Source organism: Artemia sp. Qi Xiang Cuo, chromosome 12, assembly GCF_049724085.1.
Source record: "Artemia sp. Qi Xiang Cuo chromosome 12, ASM4972408v1, whole genome shotgun sequence".
Classification (NCBI taxonomy): Eukaryota; Metazoa; Arthropoda; class Branchiopoda; order Anostraca; family Artemiidae; genus Artemia; species Artemia sp. Qi Xiang Cuo.
In genome coordinates, this window is record NC_142805.1 from 11,729,454 (window position 1) to 11,752,244 (window position 22,791).

The following is a 22,791-nucleotide window of genomic DNA, read 5'->3' on the forward strand; positions in this document are numbered from 1 at the left end:
GAAGTACCTACCTCCACTCCTTCTCCCTCTAGAGGGTCATGAAATTTGCCTACATGACAGGTCTATACCCATTGAAATTTTGACAAAACAACATTTTACCTGAATTTTCAGTTATCAGTTTCTTTTTCTCTGGCTTTAGCTCTGAAAACACAATTTCAGTTATTTGAGCAGAATTTTAAGCCATATTTGTTTTTTTCCCAAATTTAGAAAATGTATTTGCATATCTTTAAAACCTTATAAATTGGGATTGAGCAAAGTTGTGAAGCTGAAGACAATTTTGTTGTACTTCATTTAGCAGAAGATCATTAAGCAGAAGATCTATTTTGCAAGGTTTCACTTTTATAGCCCACATATTTTAAAGGTCATCAAAGGTCAGGACCTTCTAGAGAGAGAAGGAGTGGAGGTGGGTACTTCAAAATACCTTCCCAGGACATACTTTAACCTGTAGACCCATCCCTGAAAGTTTCATTTTCTTAACCTAACCCCTTTCCAAGAAAGTCAAAAGTAGCTAAAGTAGAATTTTACCCTATGCTTTACCCCCCTCCCCCTAGTGTGCAAATATAGAGCCCAAATTTGCTTCTAAACTAGCCTATTATATATTCATCTTATTTTATTAGCATTAACCAAAATTGACTTTTTAGAGAGGCTTGTATAATGGGAAAATACCAAAGTATGTCCCAAGAAGGTATTTTAAAGTACCTACCTCCACTCCTTCTTTCTCTAGAGGGTCTTGACGTTTGATGACCTCTAAAAATCTGTTTGCTATAAAAGTGAAACCTTGCAAAATAGATCTTGTGCTTAAATGAAGTACAACAAAATTGTTTTCAGGGAATATTTTTTGCAGTTCATATTATTGATTTATGAATAAATTAAACATACCATTTGATGCCTTTTTTTTATGCTCTTTCCAATCGTAATATTCATTTTTGTTGGAAATCAATTTTACCCCCACTCCTATATATACCAATTCAGGGTACATATTTGCACATTAGGGGGGGGGGAGGGGTAAACTTTTTTTGTGATTTAAATGAGAGGTAAGTTTAAACTTTGGTAAATATCTATCAAATCATATTATTGAGTTACAACTAAAGTGAATATAGCATTTGATGCCTTTTTTATGCTGATTACAAATATAACAATCATTTCTATTGGAAATGAATTTTAGCCCCCCCCCTATATATGTCAATTCAGGATATATATTTGTGCCTATGGGGGATATATTCCCTTTATTCCTAACTCAATAATATGATTTGGTAAATATTTACCTAAACTTTACCCCCCCTAATGTGCAAACATAGGTAAATGAAACTTTCAGGGATGGGTCTCTAGGCTAAAGTATGTCCCGGGCAGGTATTTTGAAGTACCTACCTCCGCTCCGTCCCACGCTTGAGGGTCCTGACATTTAAAAATCTGTGTATTATAAAAGTGAAACCTTGAAAAATAGATTTTCTTCTTAAATGAAGTACAATAATATTGTTTTTAAAATTGCTGCACAACTTTGCTCAATCCCAATTTATAAGGTTTTAAAGATATGCAAATACATTTCCTAAATTTTGAAGAAAAACCATTGATACAACTTAAAATTCTACTCAAATACCAGGAATTGCATTTCAGAACTAAAACCAGAGAAAAAGAAACTGATAACTGAAAATTAAGGTAAAATGTTGTTTTGTCAAAATTTCAATAGGTATAGACCTGTCATACAGGCAAATTTCAGGACCTCCTAAAGGGAGGAGTGGAGGTAGATACTTCAAAATACCTTCCCAGGACATACTTTAGCCTGTAGACCCATCCTTGAAAGTTTAGGGGGGGTGGGTTGGGATAAAGTTTAAAATTACCTCTCATTTACAAAAGAAATAAAATTTACCCCCCCCCCCTAATATGCAAATATATACTCTGAATTGATATATATAGGGGCAGGGGTAAAATTCATTTCTGACAAAATGATTATTATCTTTGGAAAGAGCATAAAAAAAGGCATCAAGTGGTATGTTTACTTTATTTGTAAGTCAATAATATGAACTGCAAAAAATTTACCATTTTCAGATTTACAACTTTGCTCAGTCCCAATTTATAACGTTTTAAAGATATGCAAATATGTTTCCTAAATTTTGAGAAAATAAAACATTGATATGGCTGAAAATTTGGTAAATTTTTTGCAGTTGATATTATTAAAGTAAGCAAAACTTGTACATTAGGGGGGGGGGTAAAGGCTAAACTTAACACTCATTTAAATCAGAAATAAAATTTCCCCCCCCCCCACTAAACTGCAAAAAAAAAACCTGAATTGGTATATAGAGGGTTGGGGGTAAAATTCATTTCCAACAAAAATGATAATTATATTTGGAAAGAGCATAAAAAAAGGCATCAAGTGGTATATTTACTTTATTTGTAAGTAAATAATATGAACTGTAAAAAATTTACCTAACATTCTACTCAAATAACAGGAATTGCAATTTCAGAACTAAAGCCAGAGAAAAAGAAACTGATAACTAAAAATTAAGGTAAAATGTTTTGTCAAAATTTCAATAGGTATAGACCTGTCATGTAGGCAAATTTCAAGATCCTCTAGAAGGAGTGGAGGAAGGTGCTTTAAAATACTTTCCCAGGGCATACTTTAGCCTGTAGACCCAAACCTGAAAGTTTCATTTTCCCAAAGCAGCATTTATATGCATGCCTAGGTAGAATCCCATGTCTAGACACATATCTAGACACATGTCTAGCCAAACTTCAATGTCTAAGCAATAGCCAAACTTCAATGTCTAAGCAACAACTGTTCACAAGTAAAATTCAGTGCTTAGCTAAAACTACAAATTTAGTAACAAAGAGATTACAGTTGTCATTTCTAGCCTATCAAGAGAGCTTATGCAGGCAAAACTTTCAAAATTGTAATCCCTATTTTACTGTCACAAGATAATGGATGAGATAAGCCAAACAATTGCCTTAGTGTGCTTCACTATATTGTCTGGTGTTGCATATGAGCAAAAATGAAAAAAACAATTAATGAGAAAACAAAATAAAATTTCAGTTTAAAGATGTAAACATAGATGATGAAAATAGTGGAACTTGACACATTCTGATTGGCTGTAACTAAAAATCCTATTCATTGAGTTCTAGAGTCTAGAACTCAAAGCCTTGCTAAGCACCTTGTCTATTAGTCTAGCCAAGCACCAAATTTTACTTGTGAACAGTTGTTGCCTAGACATTGAAGTCTAGCTAGACATAGGATTCTAGCTAGACATGCATGTGAATGCTGCTTAACCTAACCTCTTTCCAAGATAGCCAAAAGTAGCTAAAGTAGAATTTTACCTCTCATGCTGTTTCATAATCCAATAATTGCCTCTAGGTCAAATTCCCTTTTGAGCCCTTAAAGGACTTAAAACAGCCCATAGTCACCACTAGTTGAGAAGCATGTTATTAAAACTGGCTAGTGAAAAAAAATGGTAAAGGTCAGTGTTCACAGATTATTCAGATAGCTGAGAAACAAACTTATCTCTATATTCAGAATTGCATCTTGAACACAGATTTAACATTCATTTGGGTCAAAAATGAACTTTAAACCTTCCCCTATATATACCAATTCAGGGTATTTATTTTACCAGCAGGAGGGGGGAGTAAAGTTCACTTCCAATGCAAATGAATGTTAAATATGGATTCAGTATGCAATTATGACTGTAGAGTTAAGTTTAAAAAAAAATTGCCATTTTTGGCAGATTCAGGAATGGTAGACTAAATATTATTTTCCTTCTAAATACCCTAGTAGTATAAGACACTCAGTAGTTGTCCAGCTAATCCACTCTTTAATAGCTAAATCAATGTAAAATTTGTATCGTAGCCTACCACCTACAAATTGAATTCTGTCACCATCAGGTGTGTTAAAATCTCTTCAGCAAGTATGTGATTAGCATGAATATTTTAACCAAACACAACTACTGATAGACAACATTACAGCCTAATCTTGACACAGGATCTTATGTATTGCTATTGTGTTATTATTATGTGATAATAATTTATTGTATTAGAAAGATTATTGAGTTAAGAGTCTGCTATCTATGTATAGAAAATATACTTTTTAATCAGAATATCTGGCCAAGATTAGGCACTGGCTGAGTACTGAGGGTCTTACACTAGCCTAAAATTTTATTGAGAAAATAAGTTTGTAGAAATTTCTAAAAAGAGATGGATCCCTTCTTGCTGTGATGTCATTTTTGAGGAGTTTCAGGCTCTCTTTAAAAAATGCTGCAAATGTGTTTTTTCAATATTATATAACAATTACAGGCCTCCCACTGGGTTCATAATTATGAAAAAAGTTCATATTTTTAACCTAGGTTCATAAATGGCTCATAATTTAGAAAAAAGGTTATATTTTTAGAAAAAGGTCATAAAGATATATAATTTAGAAAAAGGTTCATAAAGTTCATATTTTTCTTGTCATCAGCTGGAAAGCATTTGCGGTTGCTGTCTTTTTCCTTATAAAGGACAAGCAAAGCAAATGTATGTGCAAAAGTTTTATTTAAAACGTTTCAAACTGTAACACTGCATGTTTTGTGAACATACATTTTCTTCTGTTCAAAAAGACATTGTTACATCTAACTTGGTTCCTATATTGCCCCTATATCTTCTTGTACTAAGCTATCTTTTAGTCTTTTCTTTTTTCTGGCTTGAGTCTTTGCTACCTTTGTAGAGTTTTCTAGTAGTAATATTCCTAAATAGTTGATTTAAGCTAATGAGCTGTAGCAGCTCTGCATGTTGCATGGGAACGCTGACGTTGAGTGTGATTTTTCCCGGTCAGAATGGACCATGACCAAGGAAATATCATTGATGAAAGTCAAAATGCTCAATGCTAGACTGATAGTCTCTGATTCTCTAAAGAAGTTTGAGAACAGGCCCAAGATAGTCTCTATTACCAGAGAGCTGTTGAATTTGGGGTGAAATGCATGCCAGAGCTATAAACTGTACCTGGAAGCTGAGCAATCTAGACAGGCTGAAGAGGAGTCCAAAAGGAAAGTAGAAGAAGAGGAAAAAAAGAGGATGTTATCTGAGAAGAAGACCATTGAACACCTGGAAAAAGATTTGATTGAGAAGAAGTCAGTTGAAAAGGAGAAGAGACAAGTAGCAGAAAGGCTTCTTCAAGAAGCTAATGAGAAGCTGAAAAAAGCCATAGATGCCAAAGACTTTGTAGAAAAAAGCCTTGCACAAAGTATGATCAAGGCTTTGAGCTGGAAGATGCGTGAAGAAGATGAGGCAGCCAGAGAGGTTGAGCTGATACAGAGCAGGGTAAACAAACAAAAGCCGTCCTTAATTTTGTCATATTTTGCCAAAAGGAACAAGTAGAGTGAACTATTTTGTGTTATTGTATTTTGTACTTTTATACAAATTAAACGCATTTAACTGAACTCATGAAAAAAAAAACAAGAAGAATATGTGCACCAGTAATGAAAACACCAACTGCCACTTTTTGTGTCCATGGACAGTTTCTGAGGTGCACATATCGTAAATTTAGGTCCATAATAGGTTCATAAAAAGCGCAATCAACAGTTCATAAAGTTCAAATTTTTGTGGTCAAAAGTTCATATTTTTCACAAAAAATCTAGCGGGAGGCCTGCAATAAGTGAGAAAAATTGCCATATTTAATTGATTTAAGAATGCTAATTATCCACAGCATAGGTACAGTAGCACTCTACAGTAGCAAAAATTTTCGGTTCAAAAATTGTACACATCACATTGCATGCTTTTGGAAGTTGACAAAGCATCACAATAATACCTTCAATTGTTACTTGGCCACACATAGGCACTTCACATGTGTTAAGGTGGAATTGTGAAAAAAGGTTTGCAGATGATGTGTCCCAGAAATTTTTAATGGAGATTATTGGAATTTTCAATCCTGTATATGCTTATAGAAGGTAATAGTAATGCTGTTTTAATTATCATTTCCATTAGTCTTAGTAGTAAAATGGGTGGTCAATTTGGAGATATTTTGATTACTGAGATATTAATTAAGAACCTATAATTCAGTGTCTTTTTTATGTTTTTTGCAAATATAATAGTTGTTGTAGTCTACCCAGAAACACAATACATGCCCTTTAGAACCCTTAAAAATATCTTGGTAAAGATCTAGAATTAGGCTTCCTCAGAAGATGATGTGCTAGAACAAAAAAAGAAATATTTTTAGATTGCTACTCTTGTGCTCTGTTTTAGGGTTTGGTTTGTATTTTCGATGATTCACCCCCTGCTAATGGTCTCATATAACTATTGGCTATTACTTTGTAATTTGCAGAAGCACCAACAAATCATATTTCCTTGTTTTATCCCTTTTTTACCCTCGTTTTTCAATCAGTTTTGATCATAACCTAACCTTAATGTGTGTTATGAAGTGAGAATTTTATCTTTTTTGGTTAGTTTTCTTTTACACCCTTGCTCACCTTATACAAGTTAGTTTCCTTGTAGGGCTACATAAGACCATTAGAGAGGCACAGGTGAGAAATTGTTAAAGTGCAAATGGTGACTTAGAAATAACCTTGGTCCAATAGGAGCAGCTACATAACTTAAGTGTTGTTAGAAGTGAAATATATTACCTTAAATCCTTAAATTACCTTAAATTGCATCTTCTAGAAACTAAGGTTGAAGAACCTGTAGATGTTGCCAGGTAACGTTGACTTGATAATCTTCATGTCACAGATGGATAATCACTATTTACATATATACAGGACAACAGTTCCTAACACAATTCATAATGACAGGACAATTAACACAATGGTCATATTTATAGGACAGTGTGGTTTTGTTGTTGGGTTCTCTACATGTATAAGTGGCTTGGCAGATGTGGGGGTTAAAGGGGGCAGGTGGTATATAATAGATCCTACTCCATGATGCTGGTTTGTCCCACTATGTCTTCAATGACTTGCCACTCCAATCACGGTCAACACCAACCTTGAAGCTATCAACTGATCTTGCCGACACAGTAGATTTGCTAAGTGAATTCCTCAATGGGACAACACAATTAGTGAAGAAGTTGAACTTCTTGTGCTTTCTGCTAAATTTTTGACACAGTTTTATGGGATTTCCTTGTGTTCTGGTATATTCATTATGATCAAAAATGGGCTTGATGGTGTTACTGGTCATCATCTTAAATGCAAGGATGACATCTCCTCACTCTACGGTACATTAGGATAGGTAGGTCAAGCTTTTCTAGCCGTTGCTTGTAGGAGATTTGTTCTTTTGCAAAAGGGAGATTGGTTGCTCTACACTGGACCTTCTCAAGAATCTCCATGTCACACTTAAAGTGGGGGTTGGCAACTGACATACCAAACTCAAGATGGGGACAAACAAGGGCTGTGTAAAGCTTCTTGATAACACTCGGATGGCGGCTTTTCACTGAACACTTGATCAAACCAAGGACCTTGTTTGCCTTAGCTGCTTGGCTCTGACAGTGACTATGAAACTTAAGCTTATTGTCAATTAATACCGCAAGATCACGCTCTTCCTCGGCACTCTGAAAGGGCATATTGTGACCTGCAGAGTCAGTCATGTGATAACTATGGCAGGGATTGTTTGGACCAAGATGAAAGATTTTGCATTAGTGTGAGTTGAACTCAAGCATCCAGGCTGTTCCCCACAGACAGAGGTTGTTGAGATCTTCTTGCAGAGAAGAGCAATTTTGTGTAGAGGCTGCTGGACCAAAGAGTTTGGAATTGTATGCATAAAGTACCAAGCCATTCTTGACCACCTCAGAAGCATCATTTATGTAAAGGTTAAACAATGTTGGGCCTAGTTTGATCCCTTGGGGGACACCACTCTTAACGTGAACTGGTTTGGAATAGATGAGGTCACCTCTTTCATCATATACAGCAACAATCTGGGTTCTGCTGGATAAGAAGCTTTGAATCCACTGGGCAACATCATTATCTATCTGATATACCAACAGCCTGATAATCAGGTAGTGGCGTGACAATTTATCAAAGGCCTTAGCTGGATCCAGTAGTAACACGTCGACTGGGAAACCCTGCTCCAGCAGATCAGTTACAGATTCTTAAGCTAGCATAAGATTTGCTTTGATAGACATCCCTTTCCTGAAACCATGCTGACCACCAAAAAGAAAGCCATTCTTGGTCATATGCGCTATAATTGCATCTTTGAATATCCCTTCATTAAGTTTGGCCACAACTGAGGTCAGGCTAATTGGTTGATAGTTTTCAGGCTGGGTTCTAGATCCTTTCTTGGATATTGGAGTAATTATGGCTGTCCACCAATCTGCAGGTAGATTACTAGTTTGAAGAGACAGCTTGAATAGCAAACAGAGCGGCTCTGCTACTATATCCGCAAGTTCTTTAAGGAGCCTGGGATGTATACCATCTGGACTTTTAGCTTTGTTGGGGTATTGTTCATAATTTCTACAGTACTTGCTATTATGAAATCTGTTCAAAAATTGGTTTTTCCCTTTTGACTTTTTCCTTTGGTAGTTGTAACTATTTACATTATAATTAGTGTAAATACCATGCCATATAATTATGGCACATAATATTATATAATAATTTGTTAATTACTTGGATTCTAAATATGTATAGTTACTAGCAAATAAGCAGTAGCCTTGAGCAATTGGAAATTTCATTGTAGATCCATAGTTTAGACTATTTAAGCTATTGTTTTGCCTCATTTTACCTTAAATTGCAGATTGGAGCAATCTAAGAATTTCTCCTCATGAAGCTCCAGTAGGATGATGAGTTGTTTTCAAAGTCCTCTAGTGACTAGGTGCAGTTGGATTTTCATTAGGATCCCAATTGAGTTTACACTCTTTGGACAACCACTCAGCATCAAGCGTGTGTTTGAGAACATCAACAGATTCAGCAGTAACTGTTTCTTTGGATAGTTTGTTCCAACTCTTCACAATTTTTGAGGAAAAGAATTGAAGGTAGACTCTGGATATGGTAGACTGCATGACAAGTTTCAGGTCATGACCATCTAGTTCTTGAACTTGGCCCAACAGTAGGGAATAATGATGGGGGAGTATTAGCCCTCGTTAATTTATAGGCTAAAATGGCATCCCCTCTGTTTGTCCTTTAAACATTTACAGGGAGATTCAGCCTTTACATTCTTGCAGGGTAGGAAAGCTCCCACATGCCAGATATCACTCTAGAGACATTCACACTTCCAGCTTGGGATGCACAAGTCCCTTAATAAAAGACTGATGACTTTAGGGGAGCAATTGGAAAGAGTATACTTAATCAGTCCCATAGTTGAACTAGCACCAGCAGCAGACCTCTTAGCATGACTTCTGAATTTTAGCTCATTGTCAATAGTGACACCAAGATCTTGCTCATTATTTACTGAGGAGAGTGGGTGGCCTAAGAAAAAATAAGAGCAACAAGGTTTCATTTTGCTGGATTAAATGATATGGCACTTGCCAACATTGAATTCGAGAAGCCAAGCCTCAGCCCTTGACCAGGCAGTCCAAGATAATTTTGTTGAAGGGCATGATCTTCACAGAACAAGGCTGGTCCAAGAGGTTTCAGGTCATTAGCATAGAGAGTTGATTTACTGCTTGATAATGGAAGGAGCATAGTTGATTAAAATATTAAATAGGGTAGGACCCAAAACACTTCCCTGAGGAACTCCACTCAAAACATGTGTAGAGGAAGAAAGAATATGGCTACCAGATTCATGAAATAACTGAACATATTGAGATCGCAGATAAAGAAAATCAAGGATCCAGAGCAGGGATTTCTCCTCAAGCTTGACTGCACAAAATTTATTTGTGAGTTACTTTTGAGAAACTTTGTCGAAAGCTTTAGAAAGGTCAAGCAGAATCATGTCAGTGGGCACCCCCATATAATGTAACGTAGTGATGTGGTCATATGATTCAAGGAGATTGTTATGAACAGATCTTCCTGAATGAAAGCCTTGTCGAAGCTCTGCAAAACATTATTTGCTTCAAAATGTCTAATAACTACTGGATTGATTATTCATTCAAGAACATTAACTACAGCTGATGTCTTGCTAGTTGATTCATAGTTTTTCCTTTATGGAAAAAATCCTATGGATTGATGGAAAAATCCAATGGAAAATCCGTTGATTGATAGTAGGTCCTTTCTATTTTTTATTAAATATAGGAATGATATGAGCAGATTTCTAATCCAGAGGTAGCCTGGAAAGATTTAATGATGCCTTGAACTGCAGGGAAAGAGGTTGACACATAACTGTATGACATTCACAAAGGCTATGTGGGTGAATCCTGTCTGGACCAGCAGATTTATTCAGTTGGAGGGATATAAGTTCCTTTAGAACTATTGTATCAGTAATCAGAATCGGTTCTATCTTATGTGATACATCATTTACAGAATGTGTAGGGTAAGCAATACTGGAATTGGAGGAAAAAAACAGATGAGAATTGTTGGTTGAAAGTTTCAACTTTTCAGCTCAGGATCACTATCATACTGTCATTAGTAATCAGCCGTTTCCTGTTTATTTTGGCAAGTCTTTTGGAGATTAGTTTGTAATTGACATATTTTGTTTCTTAGAAAAAGGTTGTTTAGTAGGCAAGCCTAACTCTAAAACAATTACAAAGTATTACCAACAGGTACGGTTATTACATTCTTAATAAGAAGGTACTGGATTGCTGAGAATAACCAGATCAAGAGTGATGGAAATTTGACCCTTTCTGAATTAAGTTGGTTGAGATGTTCTTTGATAGAGCAAATTATCAGAGAGTGCAGACAAAAAAGGAGAATCTTTTGTGTAAAAGCCAGATCCATCAATCCATTGGATTTTATTGAAATTGGACATCACATGTGATAACAAAGCAGCCAATAACAAAGGAGTCCAAAACAAAGGGAGCATTGGGCTTCTATAAACAACACTCACTTCAATTGAGATTGTTTGATTGTATATTTTTATCCAAATGGACTCAATTTCATCAGTAGTCAGAAAATTAATACAAGTGAGACTAACCTTTTAGTCCATTTCTTACATATAAACACACTCCTCTGTGGCAAAGTTTAGGATTCAGGTTAGAAAAGAGTTGGTAACCATCGATTTTGATTTCATCAGGTGATATGACTGACATGGTGTTTTTTTGCAAAACTTCTGTAATTGCTGCAACTTCCATATCATCTGTTATCATACAAAAGGAAAATTCAGAAAGTTTATTAGGCAGGCTATCAACATTGGAACTAAAGAATTTCATTCTTTGTGAAGTAGGAATATGAGAGGATGCAGGACTAGAGCAAGCAGGAACCAAAGTTCTGATAATATTGTTGGATATAGTGCTATGAAACAACAAAGAAGAAACAGTAGGTGAGCAAGTTGTTGTAGAAAAATAAAAGAAAGGTCAGCATCAGACAAGGAAACATTATTATAATCACTACTAGACAGTTAAGAGACAAAATTTGGTGGTACAAGTTCATGGTCACTTAAACAACTTACAGGGGTGGAAGGAGGCACATACATTAGTGGGACATTAGAGCGGTCGGGAAATTGCTCCACCTGGAGAGTTTTTATGGCACCCTTACAAATGATCAAATCCCCCTCTTTATTAGCTTTTCTGTGCTTCAACTCCTCATCTAGAGCTCTGCGCCTTGTACTATTTTCCTTTTGACTGTCACCATAGAAACTGATAGATCCTTTTGTTTCAAAGGATTTCTGTATAATTTGTTTTAAAATTCAGTTGAAGGCACAAAGAAATGGGGGAGATTAGGAGCTGCCACCGGTAGCTGCCCCCCCCCATAATTGATGGCTGTTTGAAAGTCTTTTTCCATTTACTGGGGGCGCCAATGTCAACTTCATAAGTTTGGAACAGATAATTATAGAAGAAAACAGCAACCCTCATCGGGGGGGGGGGAGAATTTTATAGGAAATAAAATTAAAACGCATTTCAAAAGGCGGAAATAAAAAAATGATATGATTTAAATATATTGTTTGTATATTTTTTAAAAATTTATGTTGTTGGTATTTTCATAATACAAAATTGAAAAACCCAAATGGTAGGAATTGAAAAGAAATTGCCTCCAAAGTTTCTCTGGATTAATTCTTGAATGTTCACTTTACCTTACCCAAGTACTTGTCAAGACAGCCAAGCAGAGTATTCTACCACTATGCAGAGGAAAGATGCTAGAGATATGGGTTTTTACAAGTTCTAGGATGTCCTCTCCCTCTGGGATGAAATTATTTACAATAAGACTATTCTATTGCACTTTGTCACTATGAAATGGGATTGTCAATAAGTTGGTCTTGAATTCTGTAAATTATATGCTTATTATGCTTTTATCTTCCAACTATTTTCTATATTTTGTGCTCCTTTGTGTCATTTTGAAGATATGATACCATATAGTTATGGTAAAAACCATACCATGTAATTATGGCTCATAGTAGGCCACCAAATAATAAATAATTAATTATTTAGATTCTAGAGATCTTTAACCGCCTGGAACAGTGGGGAAATACTGAATGTATTTGGCTTAATTGGCAAACTATGGAGACACCCATTTTGTCTGACATCACTGCTGTTAAGCAAGGTAATTGGTGGTTGAGCTAATTTTTTTATTTATTTTTGCTGCTTTTGCTCAAAATCGGGAGAGTTGTTACCATTCTTCACTTATTTCTTTTACTTTAACTTGAAAAATAAAACAAACTATAAACTATTATTATTTTAAAAGAAACTCTCAGCAAATAAATTTTTCAAAGTAAAATAATTCTAATCACGCCCCTCATACAATTTGATAAACCATTGGCAATGAATTATTTGACTTTTTTTTTTTTCACATTTTTTTAAAAATTTTTTTTTTCTTTTATTTTGATTTTTGGTTTTTTTTAAATATAGTAATTTAATAATAAAAAAATAATATATTAAATTTTTTATTTTGTTTCAGTTTAAAGACATTGTGTACTTTTCTTATAGAATTACTCATTTTTCAAATGAATTAAAAAATAGTGACAAACTCATCTCTCCCTGGCTCTTTATGCATAGTTTCTTCAGGCTAATAATGGTTTGGGTATCTTAGGGTTTTGATTATCTAAACTTTTAGCCGTGGCATAGTCTACTTAAAAAGAGCATTAAAAATTGCTATTTTCATTAAAATCTGTTTTCTCTCAATACTTGAAAGCTGTAATCTTTATATAGGCCTAAGCGTCCCTGGGAAAAAATATAACACGTATCTGTGCTACTCATAGAAAATGGAATTTACCTTGTTATTCAAGTTGAGACCTCCAAGTCACCAGTTTACGGTGTTTTGGGGAACATTTTCAGTAGTGTGCTTTTATTGCAATTTGAGTTTAGATGGTTTTCAGACTCTTTTCTGGAATTCTAAAATGAATTCTTCCAATAACTACAAGTTACCATTCCTTTTAACCTGAATAATAGTCAGAATTTGGGAATCAGCATGCATAGAAAAGGGGTTCTACTTGAAAAGAGGTTAATTTTGAGATAGACATCTTGTTAAAAATAGTTCAAAGGTCGGATAAGAAAAAATCCGGTGTCAATAGAACCCCCAGGGCACAGGGGAAGGCGTTCTAAGTTATAACCTAAGGGCATGTATGGTTCTTATGAAAGGGATGCTTGTATAAACTTCATAGAGGACCCATTTGAATGGAAATTGAAAGTTCTAGTGAACTTTTTAAGAGTAACTAGAGTTTCACTAGCCCCCCCCCGCACTTTCTGCCCCACCCCCGGCCGATAAAAATGTTGATATAGCCAGTTTTGTGTAAATTTTAAAATATTTATATCCAAAAAACGCCCCCCAGAGCCCGGGGGATAGGCGTTGTAAGTGTTGTCTGGGGTGTGTATATGGTTCTTATGAAAGGGATGCTCGTATAAACTTCAGAGGGGGCTCATTTGATAGGAAATTGAAAGTTCTAGTTCAATTTTGAAGAGTCAAAAGATATGACTATGATATGACCCCCACACACACCCTTTTTTCCCCAAACCCATCCGATAAAAATTTTATAATAGCCATTTCATTAAAAATAGTTCAAAGGTCAGATAAGAAAAATTCCTGTGTCGACAGAACCCGCCTGGGGCCGGAAGCAGGCGTTATGAGTAATGCTCTAGGGGCATATATAGTTCTTATGGAAGGGCTGCTCGTATAAACTTCGAAGGGGGCTCATTTGATTTGAAATTGAAAGTTCTTGTTCACTTTTTAAGAGTCAAAAGAGATTGGAGGGCAACTAGCCCCTCCCCCTTCCTCCATGCCCTAAATGCATCAGATAAAAATTTTGAGATAGACATTTTGTTAAAAATAGCTCAAAGTTCTGATTCAAAGTTCAAAGTTCTGATCAAAAATAGTTCACAGTTCTGATAACAAAAAACTCCGGTGTCGACACAGCCCCCCAGGGCCCGGGGGTAGGCGTTGTAAGTTATGCCCTGGTGACATATATGGTTGTTATTGAAGGGATTCTCGTATAAAATTCCTAGAGGGCTCATTTGATTAGAAATTGAACGTTGTAATTCACTTTTTAAGAGTCAAAAGTGATTGGAGGGCAGCTAGTCTCCCCCCACACTCCATTTATTTTTTCCCAGAGGCACTTTCTATAGAAGGGGTCGTTGTATAAACTTCAAAAGGGGCTCATTCGATTGGAAATCGAGAGCTCTAGTGCCCTTTTTAAGAGTCAAAAGTGATCGGAGGGCAACTGACCACCAAGTCCTTTTTCCCCAAATACATCTTATAAAAAATTGAGGTAGCCATTTTGTTAAAAATAGTTCAAAGATCATATAACAAAAACTCCTTTACGTATTGTCATTTCGTTAAAAATAGTTCAAAGATCAGATAAGAAAAAATCCTGTGTTGACACCCCCCCCCCCTAGGGCGTGGGCAGGCGGTGTAAACATTGCTCTTGAGGCATATATGGCTGTTATGGAAGGTTTGCTATTATAAACTTCAGAGAGGGTTCATTTGAATAGAAATTAAAAGTTGTATTCATTTTCTCGGAGTGAAGAAAGATCAGAGGGCAACTAGCCCCTCCCGCCCTCCACGCCTTTGGGTGTATCGGATGGTTAAACCCATCCGATAAAAAATTTCAGGCGACCATTTTGTTAAAAATAGTTCAACCATCAGATATTAAAATTCCAGGGTCGACACAACCCCCAGGGCCCAGGGATAGGCGTTGTAAGTTATACTCTGGGTGTATATATGGTTCTTATAGAAGGGATACTCGTATAAACTTCAGAGGGCTCATTTGACTGAAAATAAAAAGTTCTAGTTCACTTTTAAAGAGTCAAAAGAGACCGAAGCTTAATCTAGTCCCCCCACGCCCTTTTTCCCCAAACCCATCCGATGAAAATTTTGAGATAGCAATTTTGTTAAAAATAGTTCAAACATCAGATAATAAAAACTCCTAGGTTGACACAGACCCATTTTTTACTTTGATATTGTTACTTTGATATCAGTTTTGATACTTTGATGAATAACTGATTTTTTTTTGTTTGATTTTGAAATAAAGGATTTTTTAAAACTTGAATTTTTTTGCAATAAAAAACTAACAAAAATTAATTAAAAAAAATTTTCTGAAAAAAAGTTTTTCAAAGAAAAGTAATGGAAATTTTAGAATTATGATAATCATATAAAATTAAATTTTAAATTTAAAAATGAAAACGACCAGAAATTACTATAAAAGAATAAATGAAACAAAAAACGAACGAAAATTAAATAAACAATCATAAAAAAAACAAATAAAAATTAATAACATAAAAGAATAAATGTATCTCAAAGTGAGTTATTCTTAGATTGAATATTCGTATCAATCTTAAAACGAAAAAAAAATACTTTCCTATTGAAGTATAACTGAAACTTAAAACGAAAAGAAATTAAATAAACAATCAATGTGAACAAACATACAATAGATATTAATAAATAAATCTTAAAACGAGTGAAACTTAAATTGAATATGCAAATCAAGCTTGAAACGAACAAAAATCACCACAAACAAGAGTTTGGGTATGACCTCCTTCTTTCTCTGTAAAAGTCTAAAACCTACTGCGTCATTGGCGCTTTGCTGAAAACTATATGGGTCTTGAACAGTCTTGGAAAGTGTAAACAACATCAAATTGAATATTTGATTTATAATTATATTAATTGTTTAAATATCCATAATTTGAATAATTTATTTTTTTTTAATTTTATTTTTATTTTCAATACTTTAATAAATGTAAAATAAAATATTTGTAATATAATCCGTTTTCAGTTAAGCGCCAATGACGCAGTAGGCTTTTGGTTTTTATTTACAGTTAGGAAAGGAGGCAGTATCGCCAAACACTTGCTTGTTGGGAAACTATATTCGTCTTTAACAACTTTAAAAAGAGCTAATAAATTAAACTGAATATTTGATGTATAATGATATTAATTTCTGAAAGCTCATCAGTTCAAAATGTTACTATAATTTTAATGTTTATTTTCAACATTAAGTACAAAAGAAAATATTTGTCATGAAATTGGTTTTGTTTCCAAGGTGAAGTAAGTTTCTGTTAAACCAAATACAAGAATTGTAAGTTTTGATGAATATTAATTTTATACAATTTGTTAGCCAAAAAAGGATTAACTTATTTTGTAGAATAAAATTAATAATAACCAAAATATAAACGAAAACTCGACTCTTTTGAATCAGAAACTTCTTTCAGTTACAGTCTTTTGTAACAGAACTTCTTTTTACTTCCATCATAGAGACATTTTTATAGACAGAAATATGGGCTTTCCATGGGTGCCCCTTTTTCTCTAATACAGGCTGATATCTTCATGGAAGACCTTGAAGAAAGGGCTATTTTGCAAAGTTTTTGTAAACCTGAATTTTGGGTTCGTTTTAGATGATATTTTTTTATTTGTTGGAGCATGGTGACGAGTCTCTGGTTCTTTTCTTCGCTTGCTCAACTCCTTGGATCCAAAACTTAAATTTACTTAGGAATCAGAGGTAGAGAGGCGTCTTCCTTTCTTAGATGTTCTGGTGCAACGAAATGATAACTGTTCCGAGTAAGGTGTCTAAAGAAGTCCTACACAGAAAGACCGTTACTTAAATTATTCCTAAAATCATTCTCCTGCTGTGAAAAGAGGAGTTGTCACTTCTCTAGTTGATTGAGCATTGAAAGTTTGTTCAACACGCTTCTTGGATTTAGAGCTCAACCACCTTAGAGATATTTTATTTGGGAATGGTTATCCAATTAGTTTAATAAATTTTGCAATTGCAAAACACATTAAAAGATTATCAGATAGTTACACAGAAAACACCAATCAAAGGGAAAGTTCAGTTTATATTGGTCTCCCGTACGTTAAATGGGTTTTAGGCCACATTTCAAAAATCTAAGAAAAAATAAAATTTACACTTACTACAGACCCAGAAAAACTGTCAGTTCCCAAATTTATCAAGGTAAAGACCCTATCCCGATAGGTGAAAACTCCGGTGTCTACAGAATTCCTTGTTTGCGTGGTCTTTGGTATATCGAAAGAACTGATCAGCGACTCACGGATAGATTAACTCAGCACTCTGGTTTAATTGATAATACACTTAAAAAGCGGAAATAACCAGAAAATTTTGACTCTGCCCTTGCAGAGCACATTTTTGAAAACCCAGACCATACTATTTTGTTTAATCAAGCTAGCCTAATTTCGCATGACAATGGTACTGTCCAGCACTACAGAGAAGCTGTTGAAATTTATAAATACCAACATTTAGGTCTAGCTTTAAACAGAGGGTCCGGTGATTTAAGAATAAACCAGTCATATTTCGGTTGTCTCGAAAGAGAAGACTTTAGTAATCCCTGAAATAAACCTTGAACCACTATCCCAGTCATATAATCAAACACGTGAACACCCCCTTAGGTCTCAAGGGGTGTCTGCAAGAAATGCAATAATTAAAATCCGAAATCCGATGACATAGTTCAACTTATTTAATTGCTTGTTCGTTTTGTTTTTGAGTGAATGAATTGTTTTCTTTTCTTTTATTTCTCAGTTGTTCGCTAGTATCCTTCGATGGCAGTTCATAATTTTTTTGATTTTGTGCAAATCGCGGGTTTTGGCGAATAACTTGCTTTTATGGCTGTTAGGTATTTGGTTTTAATTCTTATAATTTTTGGTTTTTAATAAGTTTTATTCATCTTTTAAGTTTTTGTTTTTTTCTTTGTTTTTGAGGTTATTTTCACATTTACTGTCCGCGTTTGTTTTTTGTTGTTGTTTTTTTTCTGCACTTTCATTGGATATATTACTTGGTTTCGCGCTGAAGAAAAGAGGCGTTTGTCCTCTTGAAATATTCGCTTTGTTGTTGTGTTTTGTGTTGTGTTTTTTCAGTATTTTTATTTGGCCTTTAAAAACCCTATTTTTGCTCGTTTTTCTTTCTTTATGAGTCCATTAAAAAGTTCAGCTCCTTAAAAAAAGAGTCCTGCTCTAAATTAAATACAATTAACTTAACTTAAAGCAAAAGCTTGTAAATTGCCACAAAAGGAAGCAATCAACAAGATAAAAATGATTTTTTTATTTTTAAAGGGAGGGGGGCTACAAGTCTCTTGTAGATGGTTTTGACAAGGATTTTTTCATCTGTGTTGTTTTATTTCTAGTTGATGTCAGTTCTTTTTCAAGCTCTCAAAAATCTAAAAAGTATCTCAAACTTTAAAAATTGTTCTGCTGCTAAATTTGACAAACCCTTGTAATTTATTCTCCCAAAATTTGTACAATGACCAAGCAGAATTTTTAACATCCTATAGGATTTTTACTCTAGTCAAGACTGGTAAAAAGTAACAGTTTTGAAAAAAAAATTCAGCAATATAGGGCTGAATTGCTAGTTTTTATTGTCCATTTCAAAACCCCTGTAAAATTGAAGTGCACTTTTTGTAATGGAAAAGAAACAGGGTTTCAGGCTTTTTTCGAAATTCCTAAGACATGGTAATATAGAAAGTTCAAATCAATGGCACAGATTGTTAATGAATTACCTTTGAATTTAAGTTATTGTTGTGTGTGGCAGATTCTTCAAAACTCCTTTCATTGTTGCCTACTGATGCTTAAGGGAGAGGGAAAACCCGAGACAGAATACAAACATCCAATGTGGTTTTAAAAATCTTGAAATAAGGTCAATTTCCGAATTTGTAGAGAAAGACTGGAACCTACCAAAGTAACAGGCTATCCTAATGGCGTATATTGCAGCTATAGGATTGTCACAAAATTGCTTGTTTCAGTGGTAACACCTTTTTGGGAATACTTTTTTCTGTGATTTGGCAGTTTTTTTCAAACATCATATTTTAGTTTTCATCTTCTAAAAGAATCATAAATTCAAGACTGGAGATTTTAAACCTCCAGCTACAGGTTTTTGAACCTATCAGATATTCCTTGGACGGTTTTTATTACTATGGTTTTCTTCACATTCCTATTCAGTGCCAATCAGCAGGTTTTTCAAGCTGGTTTTAAATTTCCATTAATTCATTTTCTTGATAAACTTTTGACATTAACATAAACCGAAAATAATAGTAAACATTCTTGCCACTCATTATTGTCACCTGAGGGTTGAGTCACTAATTAACTTGAAATGCTATATTTTTCGGACTAGACAGTTTTTTATCTAAATAAGTCTTAATCTTTTTGTTGCAATAGGTGGCAAGGTATGCTTCAGATATCCTGATCTTCTGTATTTTTGCATGTCTAAAATGAGATGGTTTATCTTAAACTTTCTTTGAAATATTGACAGGGCATGAAAGATAGGTGTTTATTGCATCTGATCGGTCTGATTGCATTTGCAAAAAAAAAGTATATTTAGTTAATGATAATCCCATATGGTTTTGATTATTAAAATTTTGTATCCTAATTAAACTCCTGGATAAAACGAAAAACTTAATTCTGGCTTTTTGGAACCAATTAGAACTCTTTTACAATTTTTTAATATGGATTTAGCTATACGTAATAAAGAATAATTGTTTTTATGACATAAATGCCTTAAGAATATGCTGATCTAATAACTCTATAGTTTAATCATTGTCTTCTAGAAACAACGTAGTTTTGATTGATTTTAATGCAACATTATCTCCAAAGAAGTGCATAATTTACATTATCTTATTGTACTGATCTTTGATTTTGAGCGAATTTAATATTATTAAAGTTCTTCTTGTTGCAGCGTCATCTGATAAAGATATGACCAAACAAGAATGCGGATTGCATAGCATGCCAGGTCTAGCAAGAATATGTCTAAAAAAAGAAATGAATTGGAAATGTCAAAATTAAATAAGGGCTTTATTTAGCTTATTTTGGAAAGAAAATTTATTTGCATCTTTTTTGCTGATTGGCTGAAAAAAGTTTTGATTTGATAAATGTATTAGTTTTTGATATTCTGTAGTATGCGTATATGAATAAATATTCATAGTCCTAAAATTTCTGTAAAGAAAATCTTTGCCAGCAATTCTTTCTTTGACATGCTTATTGAATGTTTTCAATACTGTTATACCAGTTGTCCGAGTCTAATATGAAATTTGATAAATTCTTTACGAAAAAGTGTTATTGACTGTTTTTACCAAGGGGTCGACAGAACAGAGTTTCGCAAATGTTAAATTGTGATCCTCAACTTATTGCAGGGTTTGCTTTGGGTCTTGTTTGCGGCAATAGGCCTAGTGTTTGAAGATCTATGTGATGTCCAACCCAATGCGTGATAGGCCAATAATAAGCTTTTTTTAATAATAAAAAAAAGTTTTCTTAAAAACTGAATAATGCAGTACAAAACAGTGTTCTAAGGCACATCAAAATATCATAACTTAAAAATAATTATCTCTCCACTTCCTAAAAAATAGTGTCACAAAAAAAAAGAACAAATAACACAAACTTGAATTAATCGTCTTTCTTTACCAGTTTATTAACATATTTGCTAACCGTTTTCTTTCAGAAAACGGGAGAGACGTCGAGAACAAATTCCTTAAGACATATTTTAATAAGTTTTGGGAGTTAATTTCAAATTAAAGCTGTGATGAAGATGCGGTTTTAGAATACTAGTAGTATATACTAGTAGTAACTAGTATATACTAGTATAACTAGTATAACTAGTAAGTATAACTAGTAAGTATATACTAGTAGTAAATGTGATTTGGAGCAACTAAATTTATTTAAAAGTTTAAGGAGGGAAAGCGAGGAGTTTGCTTGTCGTAGGGTATTATTTATATGGGCATCCCATTTCAAATTCGAAGAAATTGTAACACCAAGGAGCTTAAGAGATGTGACAGGTTTCAGGAGGAATAGGGATAAGAAAAAGGGAAGGGGATTTGAGGAAACATACTGAGACTATTGCTGATTTAGAAGGGTTAACTGTCATTCAAAGAAAGATGCCTCACAGTCAATATCTTGGAGTATGCCCAGTGGGATGCTAAAAATGTTTTTATGTCACATCTCTAAAACTGTAAAGTCATAGACAAATTTCCACCTTTGTCATAAAGGATTGAAAGGGTGTTAATCATAAGAGAAAAAAGGAGAGGGCCTAGAATAGTCCCCTAAGGAATTCCATTAAATATGTGGAGATGATCTGAGAAACAATTTAAATATTTAACTGCTTGAGATCTATTAGAGAGAAAAGAGGCAACGAGCTTAACCAGGATAGTTTCAATGTGGAGTTCATTTATAAGTTTATCTATGAGTAAATTGTGGTTAATCAAATCGAAAGCTTTTTGAAGATTAATAGAAATCAGGTTAAGCCAAGTGTTAGATTTTTCAAATAATTTACCCATGGTATCAACAAGATAGATTAGGTAATGAGAGGTTGATGTGGATTTAAGATTATGAAACTGTCTAAGATCAATGAGGGTGAGGACTTCTATATTAATCCAGTCTGCGAGAAAACTCATAAAATTATAAAAAAATTGAGGTGAGGATAATAAGAGGAATGCCATCAAAGCTGGGCTGTCCATTTTTCTTCTTGAGTGGTGTAATAAAGCCTGGTTTCCTATATAGGGACCTGTCCAGAGTCGGTAGTTTCATTAAACCGGGTGGATAGAGGCTTTGAAAGGTAATCACTGAAAGCTTTAATAGGAAGAATAGGAATCTTTAAGGGACAAATACTTGATCGTTTTAGTTTTTCAAATTTTTTTTTACGACATCAGGTGGGGAAATATGGAGGAATGAAAAAGGATGAGGAACATCTGGAAATACGTAAGATAGTGGTGGGAGACTCTGGACAATAGAAGCCAGAAACTTATTGAGGTCATTAGCTGTGGTCTTTGGAGGTTCATTTATATTAAAATTTAATTGTTCTTGACTCAAGTTTTTATTTTTATAGTAGGCTCGGGTAGCTTTTTTAATTTGACATTTTAATTCCTTTCTTAATTTATTTGCTTCAACTAAATTACCCTTGTTAAATAAGTTTATTTTTGTGCGGATTAGAATTTTTGTGTGATTATTTATGTAAGTTTTATCACTGGAACATTTTCTGATTTTTTTTTTCTGGGAAACATAATGAGTAGGAATCAATTAATTTTTTTTAAAAATAAACATTTTATCATCAAGGTTATTAGAATTATAAAGGTCTGACCAACTTTCACTAGTCAGCCATGAACCAAAAGAAAAAAGACCTGTGTCACTGGGGGGACGGCAAACCCCAATGGAGGTAGTGAAGGAATGTTCAATGGCTGAAGAAACTGCCTCCTAATGAAGGCAGTGCTTGCGGGGGGCTGTAATACTTTCTCAAGTTTGAACAAATAACATCCAGAGAGGTGTTACCTTTTGTTGTAGATATTTAAACCAGTTGATTAATATTAAGAGAGGTACAGATATAGTCCATCCTCAGGTCATTCACATCGCCAAGTAAGAAAATACCAGCGTCCGCATACTTTGATAACACAAAGTCAGCACTTAACAGGAATTG

General features: G+C 34.3%; 1 protein-coding gene, 1 long non-coding RNA gene and 1 pseudogene across 3 annotated transcripts in view; all 3 read left to right on the forward strand.

The window, feature by feature from the left end:
- The window catches only part of LOC148945781 (uncharacterized), a 133,848-nt pseudogene that overhangs the window by 76,950 nt on the left and 34,107 nt on the right, over positions 1-22,791 (forward strand). The window lies entirely within an intron of this gene.
- Positions 1-22,791, forward strand: part of LOC148945783 (uncharacterized) — a 54,119-nt gene that overhangs the window by 26,795 nt on the left and 4,533 nt on the right. The window lies entirely within an intron of this gene.
- On the forward strand, positions 3,621-5,885 carry LOC148945785 (uncharacterized). The gene is made up of 2 exons (XM_089098078.1): positions 3,621-4,359; positions 4,407-5,885. Exon 2 carries the CDS (start codon positions 5,032-5,034, stop codon positions 5,332-5,334), a length of 303 nt encoding a protein of 100 aa, XP_088954204.1. The 5' UTR covers positions 3,621-4,359; positions 4,407-5,031; the 3' UTR covers positions 5,335-5,885.